We start from the raw sequence: 17,236 nt of genomic DNA, 5'->3' as shown, positions 1-17,236 counted from the left end.
CTTTAGAAAGAGCACATATAGACACTTTGGAAGACCTAAAGATACTCTTTCTTTCCTGTCATAGGCAGGCTATTGATGGAGATGAAGCGCCGCTTTTCAATGGAGACTAATATTGTTTTGAGAGGGGTACCAGCTTTGAGCCCCAAACACTCATCATTTCTGGACAAGGAGCGCATCATGCCCATGGCCCGACACTATGGGGTCGGGGAGGAAAACCTGTGTGCAGAACTCTATCAAGCTCGCCGGCTACTTCAGAGGAAAGACGAACAGGGCCATAGGATCACTACCACACAGGAGTTTTAGCCCTGATGAGACCATACAAGGATGCCTTTTATAGACGTGTTTAAACTCCTGTCCATATCTCTGACCCTTCCAGTCACATCAGTGAGCTGTGAGCGCAGTTTCTCATGTCTGCTTCGTTTAAAGAACTATTTAAGGAACAGCAGTGGAGACTCTTGGACCAGCAACCTGGCACTGCTGGCAATAAACTCAGACAGAAACCGAGCCCTGGACCAAGAAAAAAATCATTGATGCCTTTGTCCTTAACCATAACAACCGGAGGATTGTTTTATTATGAAGACATCAAAAGGTAAGCGCGTGTTTATTTGGCTGCATTGTGTTAATTAAATGTATTTGGGATTATGGCATTTATTTTGAATTCTTGTTATTGTCTTTTTATGCTCATTTGTATTATTGATATAATCTAAATGAGCCTTTGGTTGATTTTAAAGCTTCCATTTTGTTAATTGGCAGGATATTTTATAGGTTGTTTTAGTACATAACTGAGGTTGTAGTATGCGTGCGTAAATTGCAGCAATTTCACTATACTGTCAAAGGCTCAGTTGTCACTTATTTTTGATAGAGTATTGTTTTGGGGTAAGATTGTTCATGGACTTTCAGGTGGATATTACATTTTAACATAGATCCCCAGGCTGGGAACATGGCAGAGGTGTAGCAGAAAGCTGTTGTGACATATAAGCCCTTATTTCATAGCACCTTCATAAAAATACCAAACTCCCCCGTAGCACCCGCAGAAAAAAATCTCTGGAGCCGCCCCTGCAAGTGGCAACTCTGTGAATATGTATGCGTGCATGTTTTGGCAAGATATCAGTGTCGGGGTTAAGATATCCTGGGTGGGGGGTAAGATATCTAGGACACCCCCGGGTAAAATATCCTAGGGGGGAAGATAAACTGTTACACCGGCCCAGGCTTTGTGTTCTCAGGGAGCAGAACTACTTTGTGTCCCTAGGGTCACAAAAAAAAAGTCTGTGGGTCACAGACAGTGATGCCGGTAACGCGTTACTCTAATCTAACCACTTTTTTTAGTAATGAGTAATCTAACGCGTTAACTTTAATCTGATTACTGATTTGGAAAGATTATTTTCTCCAAGTCACTGTGCGTTACTATTATTTTTGCATTGTGGGTCCATAGCAGCATTAATCTTGGTCTGTGGGCAAGGGGTCAGGGTTCGACTGAACTGCCCACTTTCAGCGAGCTGTGAGCTTTTCATCCGCGGTTTTCTGCAGCAGCTACGACTCATCCTCACCTCTTAAAGCGCAGTGACAACAGCACACCTGCACTGAGCTTTACAAAGACATTTTTATGCTTTTTTTTTCTCCTTTATTTAGAATTCTGACCTGAGCCGCTCCGTATCTGCTCGCTAAAAACAGCTGATACTCCGCAATGCGTCAACAACTAACGCTATTTTCCACTCAAATGCACCTAAACTCTCTTTCTGAGGACCACATGATGTGAAAACGTAATAAAACTTTCTTACCTGTAAATCTGGTCATGTTTTCTGCATAAATAAATGTTATCCATTCTTTGTGCCCAAACGGCAATGCAGGGGCGAATCCAGATGGAATAGTGGCGTGGGGCAAATATGTGCCCCCCCCACCCCCACAACACCCCTAGATTAAAGGTCCAGTTTTGAAGCTTTTTTTTTACTAAAACTAATACCACTTATAATAATAATAATAATAATAATTTTGACAAGTAAAATGTTTAGAGAGAATTTAAATGTTAGAAAAATGTGAGAAAGAATTTAATAGTTACATTTATAAACAATGTAGGTTAGAAATTGCAAGATTTACTGTTACACTGCTGTCAACAGTTAAATATGAGGTCAAGAAAGAGGTCTTTATTTTCCTTTTTATAAAACAAATATTTATTTTCATTGAAGTCAATAAAGGGTGACTATAAAGTGAGTAAACTAACTAAGTTACTTTTTCAAGGAGTAATCAGTAATTGGATTACTTTTTCAAATTAACTGTGGCAACACTGGTCACAGAGCTTTCTCTTATCGTGCCCCTGTTCTGTGGAATGATCTCCCTGCATCAATAAAACACATTGTGTGGAGACAGATTCTGTAGAGACTTTCAAGTCCAGACTTAAGACGCACTTCTTTTCCCTTTCGTATGGTTAGCATGCTGGCATAATATGTTACTATGCTTTTTACTCTTTTAAATGAATCTTATTAGTAAACGGAGCGGGCTGCGGCCTCAACTTTATCTAAAGTCTGGGTCTTTTAGTGAAGCTCAGGGCTAGTGGCTGGTGATCACCTTAGTATTTCTTCTGTTTTTCTTGTTGATTAATGCTGACATTATACTGTATTTGTTGTCTTCCTGGTGTCTTTTTTTTTTTTTTTTTTTCCTCTCTGTTTGAGGTCCGGCTCCATCCAGAGATGGGTGTGGTGTTTGTTTCTGTAGCCTTCCTGTCCTGTGCATCGGCAACATTTCCTGTATATTAATTTTGTAAATTGTTTTGTAATTTGTGTCGGTAGCATGGCCCAAGCAGGGGGTCACCCCTTTGAGTCTGGTCTGCTTTAGGCTTCTTCCTCAGAGGGGGTTTTTCATACCACTGTCGCCTGTGTTCTTGCTCTGGGGGTTAGTAAGGTTAGACCTTACTTGTGTGAAGCGCCTTGAGGCAACTTTGTTGTGATTTGGCGCTATATAAATGAAAACAATTTGAAAAATTGAATCAGAGACCGCTTCCACCCAGCACACAACCTGTTCCACCTGCTGACCTCTGGCCAAAGGTACAGGTCACTCCGTGCCAGGACCAGCAGGATGGCAAATAGCCTCAACCCCCGGGCCATCAGTCTCCTAAATGAACACTGCACTTCTCAACTCCCTTCACCCTCCAATATTTCACACCGGCTATAACTGTGAACTGGTTTGCATTGATGCAGCAAACATTCCATAAACAATATTCTACATTATTATCACTTTACCAGGGCGTTGCTAGGCCAGTATCGTAGATTTACGTCGACGCTACCTGGCTATACCCGCCCGCTATGCGTAAACAAATGACGTCATAAAGCGCGTGCAGCCCAAGAACTGTCCGCAGAGGAAAAGATGAAAAGGCGCGAAGTGTGTTTTGGTTCCAATATGGATATTCCGGATGATTTTCTCATGGATAGTATGCCAAAAAAAATTTAACGGGTTCAATTTCTTGCATCCGGGCAGCACGGCGTCTTAGTGGTTAGCACTGTTGCCTCATGGCGAGAAGGTGGTGGGTTCAGTTCCCGTGGCCTTTTTGTGTGGAGTTTGCATGTTCTCCCTGTGTTTGTGTGGGTTTCCTCTGGGTGCTTCGGTTTCCTCCCACGTCCAAAGACATGCGGGTTAAGTGGATTGGAATCTTTAAATTGTCCATAGGGGTGTGTGTGGGTGTGTCTGCGTTTGTTTGTCTGTCTGTTTGTGGCCCTGCGACAGACTGGCGTCTGTCCTGGGTGTACCCCGCCTTGCGCTCTATGGCTGCTGGGATAGGCTCCAGCCCCCCGAGACCCTTAATTGGACTAAGCTGTAGAAGATGAATGAATGAATTTCTTGCATCCTCCTCGCATAGTCCTCAGCATACTGTTGCGTAGGGAGCATTATCTCAGTGTAGAGCTGGTCAAATTGGGCGTAGAGCTGCATAACTCTGCGTAGATGGTACGCCACAATATGCAATTCTGCATTGGCCCTGGTATGAAAGGGGCTTAAGTCCATTTCAGATGATCAGCGTGGACCCTCTTTGCCTTGAAAGACTATTTTACTCAGTGTGCCGCTGTGTAAAGTTTTAGCTTCTGCTGCTTCATTGATCATCTCCTTACACCGGTTATGTGCATGGGTATGCCATCTTCTCTATTTTTTGTGGGAGCGTTACAGCGCTACATACAGGCCTGGCATATATACTACAGCGTGTTTACAGAACACTTTTTGAAAACGGAAAAAAAGATCATATCTGTTTCTGCGTGGCTTCTATTGGTATTTGAACAAACCAAAATGCTGGAGTGTCTCCCCAACAAAGGCGGGGGGAGGAGTAAGCCCCCCACACTTGTCGTCTGCCACCATCAAACTCTAAATATCTGTGGAGAGCCCTGCCCTGTTAAAACTGAAATTGACCTTTGTCACCATTCTTGCTGTTTTTACCTCATAACTCCAGAACATTCAGTCATTATTAGTCTAAATTATACCTTTTTGGAATCTTTATGGTCAGACAAACAATGTGGTCTAGTTTTCAAAATGATCGGCGCATTTTTAAATTGTGACCCCTGTATAATCCTTCATTGACCCCCACCTGGCTGCAGCTGCCACCCTGGATGACCACCATACATTTTGTATAGGTTATGGTGCACTGAGGCTGGATTGTGAGTGTTGTTTAGTCCCATGAACTAAAAATGTTGTGACAGATAGTTAACACAACAAGAAGGCCTAACTGGCTTTGAGTTCATTTCTGTCTTGACTTCGATTTGACACAGAAACAGAAGGTCTCTGCTGCTATCTGAACCCACAAGTGAAGATTGTGAGGTCAACTAATATCCCAGATATCTTGGGCACTGATTTGTGTTTTTTTTTTGTTTGTTTGTTTTTTTTAGTATCCTGTGGCAAAGCCCACATATGTGTGTATACACACACACAAGCATTTCGACTGTTCCACAGCGGTCAGAGTGGCGACATTTAAACATTTCAACAGTGGGAAATGATCTCCAGTCACTGGTAGCATTCATTTCCTCTCTTTTCTCTCTTATCAGTGTCATCTGTCATCATGGTGAACCAGGTTCAGCAAGGTGGCAGTAGTTGGCAGTCAACTAAGAACGACTCCAGTGGAGCCAGCAACAGTGGCGGAGAGAGCTCAAAGGACAGCTCCCGATGTTCCACTCCAGTGCTGGACACGGATCACTCAGGCAGACTGCGGGACAAGATGCAACGCCGGATTGATTCTGGGGACTGCTGGTTCTCACTGGAATTTTTTCCTCCTCACACAGCCAGCGGAGCGGTCAACCTCATCTCAAGGTAACTTCCACAGGGTCTGCTCACCCTAGGCTATCTGTAATGTACCTGAGGACGCTGCACCATCAAAGTCCACTTAGTTCAATTCAGTTTCAATTTACATAATTTATATTGCACCAAATCACAACAAAGCTGCCTCAAGGCGCTTCACACAAGTAAGGTCTAACCTTACCAACCGCAGAGCAGGAACACAGGAGAAGATTTTGAGGAAGAAACCAGACTCAAAGGGGCGACCCTCAGCTTGGGCCATGCTACCAACACACTTCACAACACAAATACAGGTGCTGGTCATATAATTAGAATATCATGAAAAAATATATTTATTTCAGTAATTCCATTCAAAAAGTGAAACTTATATATTATATTCATTCATTCCACGTAGACTGATATATTTCAAATATTTATTTCTTTTAATTTTGATGATTATAACTGACAACTAATGAAAATCCCAAATTCAGTATCTGAAAAAATTAGAATATTGCTTAAGATCAATACAATTCATGACCGTTGCAGAAGAAAACACCCACTCCCACCTCTGGATGGAGCTGCACCTCAAACAGAGAGGAAAAAAAGAATCAGGCAGCAGAAAGACAACAGATACAGTATAATTTGTCAGCATTAAGCAACAAGAAAAAAAAAATGCTAAGGTGATTGCCGGCTACTAGCCCTAAGCTTCACTAAAACACCCAGACTTTAGATAAAGTTGAGTCCGCGGGCCGCTCCGTTTACTAATAAAATGAATTAAAACAGTAAAAAGCATAGTAACATACTATGCCAGTATGCTAGCCATACAAAAGGGAAAATAAGTGCGTCTTAAGTCTGGACTTGAAAGTCTCCACACAATCTATTTTATTGATGCAGGGAGATCATTCTACAGAACAGGGGCACGATAAGAGAAAGCTCTGTGACCCCCAGACTTTTTATTCACCCCAGGTACACAAAGTAGTCCTGCACCATGGGAACGCAAAGCCTGGGCCGGTACATAAGGTTTAATTAGGTCAGCTAGGTAGGGAGGTTCCAGTCTGTGAACAATTTTATAGGCTAGTAGCAGAACCTTAAATTCTGATCTCACTGGGACAGGAAACTAGTGAAGAGACGCCAAAATGGGTGTAATGTGGTCAAACTTTCTGCTTCATGTCAAAAATCTGGCAGCAGCATTTTGAACTAATTGGAGACCCCTAATGCTGGACTGCGGTAAACCAGAAAATAAAACATTGCCGTAGTCCAATTTAGAAGAGACAAACGTATGGATCAGGGTCTCAGCATCAGCCATAGACAGGATGGGACGAATCTTTGCTATATTTTGCAGGTGTAAGAAAGCAGTCCTCATAATAGCTCTAATATGGAGGTCAAAGGACAGTGTCAGATCAAAAATAACCCCAAGGTTCCTCACTTTGTCAGTGTGATGTATGTTACACGAGCCTATGCTAAGCGTTAACTGGTCAAATTGATGCCGATGTCTTACTGGACCAAGAACCATCATTTCAGTCTTGTCAGAGTTTAAAAGTAAGAAGTTACTAGACATCCAGCTTTTCACTGATGCAAGGCAATCTTCTAAGGATTTTATGTGGATGAGATTACCAGCAGTTATCGGCATGTATAACTGAGTATCATCAACGTAGCAATGAAAGGTAATCCCAAAACTCCACAATATGTGCCCAAGGGGTGCTATGTAAAGGGAGAAGAGCAGGGGGCCTAAGATGGATGAATCCTAATGCACTCATAATTTCCATAAATGATTTGCAGAAGGGATCAGAAATTTATTATTTATTTGAATGTTAATATCACCAATAATCAGAATGTTATCTGCGCTAGTTGACAATTGAGAGATAAAAGTAGATAAAAATCATCTAAGAATTCAGAGTATGGGCCAGGGTAGGGCTGGGCGATATGACTTAAAATTCATATCAGGATATAAACTTGAGTGTAAACGTTATAATGGAAGTGTTTCTGAATGGGTCATATACAGTGAGGAAAATAAGTATTTGAACACCCTGCGATTTTGCAAATTCTCCCACTTAGAAATCATGGAGGGGTCTGAAATTTTCATCTTAGGTGCATGTTCACTGAGAGACATAATCTAAAAAAAAATCCGGAAATCACAATGTATGATTTTTTTTTTTTTTTTAAATAATTTATTTGTATATTACTGCTGCAAATAAGTATTTCAGCACCTATGAAAATCAGTGTTAATATTTGGTACAGTAGCCTTTGTTTGCAATTACAGAGGTCAAACGTTTCCTGTAGTTTTTCACCAGGTTTTCACACACTGCAGCAGGGATTTTGGTCTACTCCTCCATACAGGTCTTCTCCAAATCTTTCAGGTTTGGAGTTTCAGCTCCCTCCAAAGATTTTCTATTGAGTTCAGGTCTGGAGACTGGCCAGGCCACTCCAGGACCTTGAAATGCTTCTTACAGAGCCCCTCCTTAGTTGCCCTGGCTGTGTGTTTGGGGTCATTGTCATGCTGGAAGACCCAGCCATGACCCATCTTCAATGCTCTTACTGAGGGAAGGAGGTTGTTTGCCAAAATCTCGCAATACATGACCCCATCCATCCTCCCTTCAATACGGTGCAGTATTCCTGTCTCCTTTGCAGAAGAGCACCCCCAGAGTATGATGTTTCCACCCCCATGCTTCACGGTTGGGATGGTTTTCTTGGGGTTGTTCTTATCCTCTAAACATGGTAAGTGGAGTTGATTCCAAAAAGCTCTATTCTGGTCTCATCTGACCACATGACCTTCTCCCATGCCTCCTCTGGATCATCCAGATGGTCACTGGTGAACTTCAAACGGGTCTGGACATGTGCTGGCTTGAGTAGGGGGACTTTGCTGCCCTGCAGGATTTTAAACCATGACAGCATCATGTGTTACTAATATAATCTTTGTGACTGTGGTCCCAGCTCTCTTCAGATCATTGACCAGGTCCTCCTGTGTAGTTCTGAGCTTTCTCAGAATCATCCTTACCCCACAAAGTGAGATCTTGTATGGAATCCCAGACAGAGGGAGATTGACAGTCATCTTGTGTTTCTTTCACTTTCTAATAAATAATCACAACAGTTGTTGTCATACCAGCCTTGTGCAGGTCTACAGTTTTGTCCCTGATGTCCTTAGACAGCTCTTTGGTCTTGGCTATGGTGGACAGGTTGGAGTGTGATTGAGTGTGTGAACAGGTGTCTTTTATACAGGTAACAAGTTCAATCAGGTGCAGTTAATACAGGTAAAGAGTGCAGAATAAGAGGGCTTCTTAAAGAAAAATTAACAGGTCTGTGTGAGACAGAATTCTTGCTGGTTGGTAGGGGATCAAATACTTATTTGCAGCAGTAACATACAAATAAATTATTAAAAAATCTTACATTGTGATTTCCGGATTGTTTTTTTTTTTTAGATTGTCTCTTACAGTGGACATGCACCTAAGATGAAAATTTCAGACCCCTCCCATGTTTTCTAAGTGGGAGAACTTGCAAAATCGCAGGGTGTTCAAATACTTATTTTCCTCACTGTAGTCCCTTTGCAAAGGTAAATTGATTTAAAAAAACAAACAAAAAAAAAACAGATTAATTTTGCGCACCTGATTCTCTGACTTGTTAGACATGTATTTTTGTGCATTGTAATAATCTCATTTCGCCATTCCTGCTTCTGTCCAGCAGGAGGCCGTGTTAGTTTGTCTGCTTTTGGTGGTGTTTTTGTCCAGAAAGACCTCAAGAGACTCCATCATGTGGGTTGATGATCCTGATTGGCTCATATCGTGGGGTTCCACCAGTGATAGAGCAGAAGGCTTCGTTTTTTCTCTGCTCTCCTGCCTTGAGACAGAGCACTCAGCTCAATTGAAAGAGGAAATGTGACTGTTTACTTCGGCTTTCTGCAAATACGCCACCAAATATGACCATAAAATTCACAAAAAACATTGCAGAAAATATTAATCACAATTCAGGTTATAGTAGGCAGGGGTGGTGGCCAAGTGGTTAATGCGCTTGGTTTCAGTTCAAAAGGTTCCAGGTTCAAATCCCACCCCTGCCACATTTCCCCATGTAATGTGGAGTTGGGTCAGGAAGGGCATCCGGCGTAAAACTTGTGCCACTTCAACATGCAGATCCACCTTGGATTTGCTGTGGTGACCTCGAGTGCAAACAAGGGAACAGCCGAAGGGACTTACTAATTCAGGTTATAGTAGGCCTATTGACATAATTTAAAAACTTGTATAAACCTTGAAGCGTGCACTTTAAAACACATTGAAACAGAAAATGAGTCTGGTGAATTTAATGGGACACTTGCTTAATTCGGTCATGTGACTTTCACATGATTGAATTCAGTCAGGCGACTCCAGGGGGTTAAAATAGCTTAGAAATTTACACTCTTACGAGGAGAAGTTTTAATCTGCTGAGGTAGAGATGGAACTTGCACTGACTGCAGCCTTTTCCAGTCATTCAGAGTCACTGAGGAAGATACGATGATGTCATCAACAAGCATTACCGCGATTGGTCGGTGGAGTCTAAATCTCTACCGTCGGCCAACTTTATACCATGAAACGGTTATATCATTTATATCGCCCATCCCTAGGCCAGGGGGCCTGCATACAGTGACAAAGTAATGTTTTTGAGGACAGTGACCTTATGTTAATGAGATCAGACTAAGGACCTCAGTGGGGTGGACTGTTTGGGTTTAGGGGTGGTTCTAGAATAGCATGTATAAGATGCCTGGAATTAGGTTTAGGTTTGAGACATTGCACGTGGATTGTAGGTAGCACACACAAAACATTTGATATTGCTGGAACAGCCAGCGGGCTATCCTCAGTTTCAACATCATCCAGTGTAGTAATGGGTATTAAGTTTGCAAAGCATATCCCGCTATGATTTTTATAGACACATTTACGGAAACAGGCCACAGTCTCAACTTGTTGAATTTCCTTCCCTGACAGATAAACTGCACTATCACCATAGTGGATTTTCTGCACTGATTTCCCAGCTAAGCTAATGGATTCCACATCCACATTCGTCATAAGCCTTGCAGGGTCTCTAATCGCCTGCTCTGTGGCCTGCTGTAAAATCCTAATGTTACCCGCCACTTCTTTTGATTAATTTGCTTTGTGCCATGTCTGGGCTCGTGGCACTTCAGTTTCTGGTTTGAGTTACGAAGAGGCACAGTTGGCCTTTGGTGCAATACACATCAGTGTAATGAACAGCACCAGTGTTTCACTGGCGTGACTTTGATTTAACAATTACTACTAATATATTTTTTTGTTCTTTGAATACTCTCGTCTTCATTCAAGAACATTTGAGTTTAAAAGGGGTTTGAATACAGATACAGATTCTTTCTGTCATTGTAACAAGTACAACGAAAGGTCAGGTGCAGCCTTTCAGTGCAAATTTAAACCTGAGTAAACTGCACGCAGACTTTAAAGGTCTGTAGAAGAAAAGGAAAATAAACATGAAATTTAACAGAATGAAACAGGTGTGTCCAGAGCACAAATTAAAAAAGAAAAATAATTATAAGTACCGTATTTTCCGGACTATAAGTCGCACCGGAGTATAAGTCGCACCAGCCACTTTATCCATTATAAAGAAAAACAAACCATAAATAAGTCGCACCGGAGTATAAGTCGCACCAGCCACTTTATCCATTATAAAGAAAAATAAACCATAAATAAGGTCCACTGGACTATAAGTCCCATGGACATACAGGTATGTTAACATGAAAAGTTCAGATGATAATATTGTGACGGCTACCGTTTTCGGATGCATATTTCACCAGTCGCAACTTGTAATCTGCAGAGTATGATTTTCTTTTTGGTGGCATTTTTTCGGGCCTTCTCCGTTGTCTTGTTATGTTATCAGTAACGTTAAAATTTTTATTTTTCTATGGTAGTCAGAAGTCGCAGGAACAGTCACACAAGCCTCGAGTGCCCTCTCGTGAGCTGCATTTTACCTACGGATATGTTTGTATTTTGCGGACCACATTGCGAGCCGAACCATGCAGCACCTACCTGCGCAGCTCATGACCGCCCAGCGGTGTCGATCCAGCTCCTTCCAAGTGCAGACGCTAATCCTCCGCCGTCGCTCAGTGCTCCCATGCAGCTCTCAGCGTCAACTCTGCTCACACTGATATCCAAGGGTTGAAGCTGTCTTGTTAGCCGTCCCGGAATAAACACCATGTTCGTCTGCTTCAAACGCTTTTCACAATCATCGACGCCAGCTCCTTCCAAGTGCACACGCTAATCCTCCGCCGTCGCTCACCCAATGCTCCCACGCAGCTCTCAGCGTCAACTTAAACACTCTGCTCACATTGATATCCAAGGGTTGAAGCTGTTCTGTTCGCCAAGCCGGAATAACAGCAAGCACCGAGTTCGTCAGCTTCACACGCTGTGGGTGAGGTGAGGAATACGCATCCAAAGTTCTGTTCTCTGATTCGTTATCGCGACCAGCGTGAACTATAGGATGGCCGTCATACTACAGTGCCCATGATGCATTGCATTTCCTTTTCCGGTGGCCATTTTAAAACATAGATCGACTCTTGTCACGTAAAATTGTTTTGTTACAGTAAATTAATTGAGATCCTACCGGTATATTTTTCATTTATAAGTCGCACCGGAGTATAGGTCGCACCCCCGGCCAAAACATGTAAAAAAGTGCGACTTATAGTCCGGAAAATACGGTATATAGTAGCAAAAAAGAGATTGCATAGAAAAAACTGAAAGAACTGTTTTCTGTCTATTTGTTCTTGCTTTAATAGTCCTGTACCATCTGCCTGATGGCAGCAGCTAAAACAGAGAGTGTCCAGGGTGGGATGAGTCCTTTAGGATGGTGTTGGCTCTCCTCAGACAGTCAGAGCCATGAAGGTCCCCCAGTGTGGGTAGAGGGCACCCAGTGATCCTATCTGGAGCTCTTTCCTGTTTGCCCCGTGCAGCTGGTAAACCACATCCAGAGGCAGTATGTGAGGATGCTCTCCATGGTAGAGTGGGGAAAAAGGCACCAGACATCTGTGGTTGATGTTATTGATGTTTCCTGAGGATTCTCAGAAAGTGGAGTCTTTGCTGTGTCTTCTTTACCAAGTGTGTGGTGTTCCTGTCCCAGGTCAGTTTCTCCTCTCTGTGGACTCCCAGGAAACTGAAGTCCCTGACTCTTTCCACACAGGTCTCCCCAATGATAACAGGCTGAATGTCTGTCTGGTTTCTCCTGAAGTCTGTGATTAGCTCCTTGGTTTTGGATGTGCTCAGGAGCAGGTTATTTTCTCTACACCACACTGTCAGCTGTTTAACCTCCTCCCGGTAGGTGGACTCATCTCCTCCAGTGATACAGCCGACCACTGTGGTGTCATCTGCATACTTAATGAAGGTGTTGCTGGTGTGGACGGGGTGCAGTCAGAGGTGTAGAGGATGAAGATCAGCGGGCTCAGCACGCAGCCTTGAGTGAGGCAAGGCTGCGTGCCTTGCCTCACTTGTCTTGAGTGAGACAAGTGAGGCTTCCCTCACTTGTCTCCTTCCAGCATGGACATTTAATTTTTGAGAACTGCCTACCTGACACAGATTTGCTATAAAGTACAACACTGTTTGTATTTCTGAATGATTGATATAAATGAACATTAATAAATAGTCACTGATTTGGAAATGTTCATGTTTTCATCCCCTGACGTTTCTCGGAAAATGCTGCAGGCCTTAATTTAGGAAATTACGTATGATCCGACGAGTCGACTAATCGCAAAAATAATCATTGACTAGTCGACTAGCAAAATAGTCATTTGTGGCAGCCCTACTGCGGAATGTTCCAAACAGCTGTTCTTTGAGCATTCATCAACTTTCCGTCTTTTGTTGCCTCTGCCCCAGCTTTTTTGAAATGTGTTGCAGGCATCCATTTCAAAATGAGTAAATATTTGCACAAAACAATAAAGTTTATCAGTTTGAACATTAAATATCTTGTCTTTGTGGTGTATTCATTTGACTATAGGTTGAAGAGGATTTGCAAATCATTGTATTCTGTTTTTATTTACGTTTCACACAATGTCCCAACTTCATTGGAATTGGGGGTAGTAGTCACTATGCCTGAGACGGAATCTGAGGCTGTTGACTTCATCATTGACGGATCAGACAAGCTGTGACAGGGGCATCAGAAGACTGGGAAAGTTGTTGAATGCTCAAAGAACACCTGTTTGTAACATTCCACAGATGAACAGGTTAATTGGAAACAGGTGAGTGTCATGATTGGGTATAAATGGAGCATCCCCAAAAGGCTCAGCCATTCACAAGCAAAGATGGGGGGAGGATCACCACTTTGTGAACAGCTGCGTGAAAAAATAGTCCAACAGTTTAAGAACAATGTTTGTCAACGTTCAATTGCAAGGAATTTAGAGATTCCATCATCTATAGTCCATAATATAATCAGAAGATTCAGAGAATCTGAGAACTTTCTACACGTAAGCGGCAAGGCCGAAAACCAACATTGGATTCCCGTGACCTTTGATCCCTCAGGCGGCACTGCATTAAAAACCGACATCATTGTGTAAAGGATCTTACCGCATGGGCTCAAGAACACTTCAGAAAACCATTGTTAGTTAACACAGTTTGTCGCTACATCTATAAATGCAATTTAAAACTCTACCATGCAAATCAAAAGCCATACATCAACAACATCCAGAAATGCCGCCATCTCTGGGCCCGAGCTTATTTGAAATGGACAGACGCAAAGTGGAAAAGTGTGCTGTGGTCTGATGAGTCCACATTTCAAATTGTTTTTGGAAATCATGGACGTCATCTCCTCTGGACAAAAGAGGAAAAATACCATCCAGATTGTTACCGGTGCAAAGTTCAAAAGCCAGCATCTGTGATGGTATGGGGGTGTGTTTGCACCTATGGCATGGGCAACTTACACATCTGTGGTGGCACCATCAATGCTGAAAGGTACATCCAGGTTTTGCAGCAACACATGCTGCCATCCAAGCGACATCTTTTTCAGGGACGTCCCTGCTTATTTCAGCAAGACAATGCCAAGCCACATTCTGCACGTGTTACAACAGCGTGGCTTCGTAGTAAAAGAGTGCGGATACTAGACTGGCCTGCCTGCAGTCCAGACCTGTCGCCCATTGAAAATGTGTGGCACATTATGAAGCGCAAAATAAGACAATGGAGACCCCGGACTGTTGAACAACTGAAGTCGTACATCAAATCAAATCAATTTTATTTATATAGTGCCAAATCACAACAAACAGTTGCCCCAAGGCGCTTTATATTGTAAGGCAAAAGCCATACAGTAATTACAGAAAAACCCCAACAGTCAAAACGACCCCCTATGAGCAAGCACATGGCGACAGTGGGAATGAAAAACTCCCTTTTAACAGGAAGAAACCTCCAGCAGAACCAGGCTCAGGGAGGGGCAGTCTTCTGCTGGGACTGGTTGGGGCTGAGGGGAGAGAATCTGGAAAAAGACATGCTGTGGAAGAGAGCAGAGATCAATCACTAATGATTAAATGCAGAGTGGTGCATACTGAGCAAAAAGAGTTGAATAAAAAGAAACACTCAGTGCATCATGGGAACCCCCCAGCAGTCTAAGTCTATAGCAGAATAACTAAGGGATGGTTCAGGGTCACCTGATCCAGCCCTAACTATAAGCTTTAGCAAAAAGGAAAGTTTTAAGCTTAATCTTAAAAATAGAGAGGGTGTCTGTCTCCCTAATCCGAATTTGGAGCTGGTTCCACAGGAGAGGAGCCTGAAAGCATCAGGCAGCATCAAGCAAGAATGGGAAAGAATTCCACCTACAAAGCTTCAACAATTGGTGTCCTCAGTTCCCAAACGCTTGAGTGTTGTTAGAAGGAAAGGTGATGTAACACAGTGGTAAACATACCACTGTCCCAGCTTTTTTGAAACGTGTTGTAGGCATCCATTTCAAAATGTTAAATATTTCCACAAAAACAATAGTTTATCAGTTTGAACATTAAATATCTTGTCAATGTGGTGTATTCAATTGAATATAGGTTGAAGAGGATTTGCAAATCATTGTATTCTGTTTTTATTTACATTTTACACAATGTCCCAACTTCATTGGAATTGGGGTTGTAATTTTGTACAATTAAATTAGCGTCACATCTGAAGTTTTATAAAGTGAAAATATTAGCTCTATGTTTTAGTTTTAAAGTATTGCACTATTTTTGAAGGTTTTAGTGTGGACATGCTGTCTTGGCAGTGCATTATGGATAACAGTTCACGACAGGAGAAATGCATTTGAGATGCTCTCATCAGGTTCCACACGGACAGCAGCATTAAACCCTTAATGTACTGTGCCTGAAACTCTGGTCAGGGGTCGAAATACATTTTTAACCTACTTGCACTGGTGCTAGTAACCAAACATTACTTGCACCAAAAAAAAAGTTACTTGCACAACCAAAAATCAGTCTTATATCAACCTTAAAACTCCTCCTCTGATGTGTCAGATTCTTCCTCTCTGGGCCCGTAAAGCCCCATTCACACCGGGGCTGCTTCCAGTTGCATCATGTGTTGTCATGATGTCGCCGCGTGGAAGCAACTCGGTGCCGAGACAAGCAGCTCAACGCCATAACAGCACGAGGGACGCAAAGGACGAAGCAGATCGGACGCCTAAAATTAAATTAAACATGTTTAATTTTTGTTTGCTTCCTGTGCTCGACGCAGAAATTAAGTGGTTTGGATGGATGGATAGCTTTATTCTCATTGTTATTACAACAACGAGATTTCCACACTCACATTCCACAGACAAACAGTAATTAATCCACAATTATTACTTGTTTACTGTAATAATGGCACACATCAGAATTAAGACAACACATATACATTTGACATTGTTTATGTGCACTAAACCTGAAACAGTCCGTTTTCCAAATTGAGGCGATGTGAGTGTGTGGTAGCCACTGCAACTGGAGTCGCGCCGCTGCCAGCTTGGGGGGAACAGGGACCTGCTGCAGCTAAAAACCGCACAGTCCCCGCAGGGGAAGGGGTGGCATGAGCGGTGGCCGGGATGGCGTGTGTGATGGGGGGAGCAGGAAGGGAGGTGAAGGGGAAAAAAGGAGCATGCTTCAGTCTTTTGTCCATGTGTAAGTCTGTCAGTTTATTGTCTTTGTGGGTTGAGATAAGAATGGAGCCGAATAATCTCACCAAGGCCTGAATAAATTCCTCTGGAGGTAAACAGTGGGCAGTTTGTCCTTCAGGCTTGATAAGCCTGGAGTGTTGTGGTTGAGCAGTGAAAAACACTTTTTAAACAGTTCCACTTGAACAATCAAATCACATTTATGAATTAAGAATATTCCAAATTATGAATTAAGAATATTCACCGGCCTCCGAAACCTTCAACTGCTCCAAGATGTCATCCAATTTGCGTCTGAGTTCAAGAGTCATCGCAGTCTGAGAATGCACTGCCTTGCCAACCTCATTAATCATGACTGACAAGCGAGGGGCCATGGTTCTTGATCCTGCCGTCTTGCCAATTTCAGCGCAAGTCAGAGCAAAGTGACGTTATTCGACGTGACTGGAAGCCACACCCTCACAAGACAACGTTACCCGACGCCAATGTATGATTCCTGCTGTGTTCCATTGTTCCTGAAGTATAAATCACGCAGGATTGTTTTTATACCGTGTACACAATGCAGTAAAACTACACGCTCAAAAAAGAGCACAAAAAAATGCAGCTGATTGTAGCTCCTCGCTCCTCTCACAAAATTGTTTAAATAAAATCCATAAATGTCCTGCTTACACACTGACTGCCAGAGACGGGACATGTCCACATCCAGTAAAAAGTCTGGACATCTCAAGTCCACTCACTGACGATTCGCTCACGTGCGCACATGAACAATTAAAAGAAAGAAAAAAAAAACTGTCTGGCTGGAGGCAGTTAGTTCCTTGTTCTCCCCTCAACCTCTCTCATCACAGTGTTTAAAAAAAAAGGACATAAGTCCTGCTCACAGACTGATTGCCAGACACAGGACATGTCCACATCAACTATAACTCCAGAC

General features: G+C 42.6%; 1 protein-coding gene across 1 annotated transcript in view; it reads left to right on the top strand.

The window, feature by feature from the left end:
- Nucleotides 1–17,236, top strand: part of mthfr (methylenetetrahydrofolate reductase (NAD(P)H)) — a 95,915-nt gene that overhangs the window by 20,629 nt on the left and 58,050 nt on the right. The window contains exon 2 of the mRNA XM_034173131.1: nucleotides 5,016–5,277. Within this exon, the coding sequence (XP_034029022.1) occupies nucleotides 5,030–5,277 (248 nt within the window). The 5' untranslated portion in view covers nucleotides 5,016–5,029. The remainder of the gene's footprint in view (nucleotides 1–5,015; nucleotides 5,278–17,236) is intronic.

Source organism: Thalassophryne amazonica, chromosome 6 (genome assembly GCF_902500255.1).
Source record: "Thalassophryne amazonica chromosome 6, fThaAma1.1, whole genome shotgun sequence".
Taxonomy (NCBI): domain Eukaryota; kingdom Metazoa; phylum Chordata; class Actinopteri; order Batrachoidiformes; family Batrachoididae; genus Thalassophryne; species Thalassophryne amazonica.
Note: the sequence above shows the minus strand (reverse complement) of the source record. Positions and strands in the feature narration are given on the sequence as shown.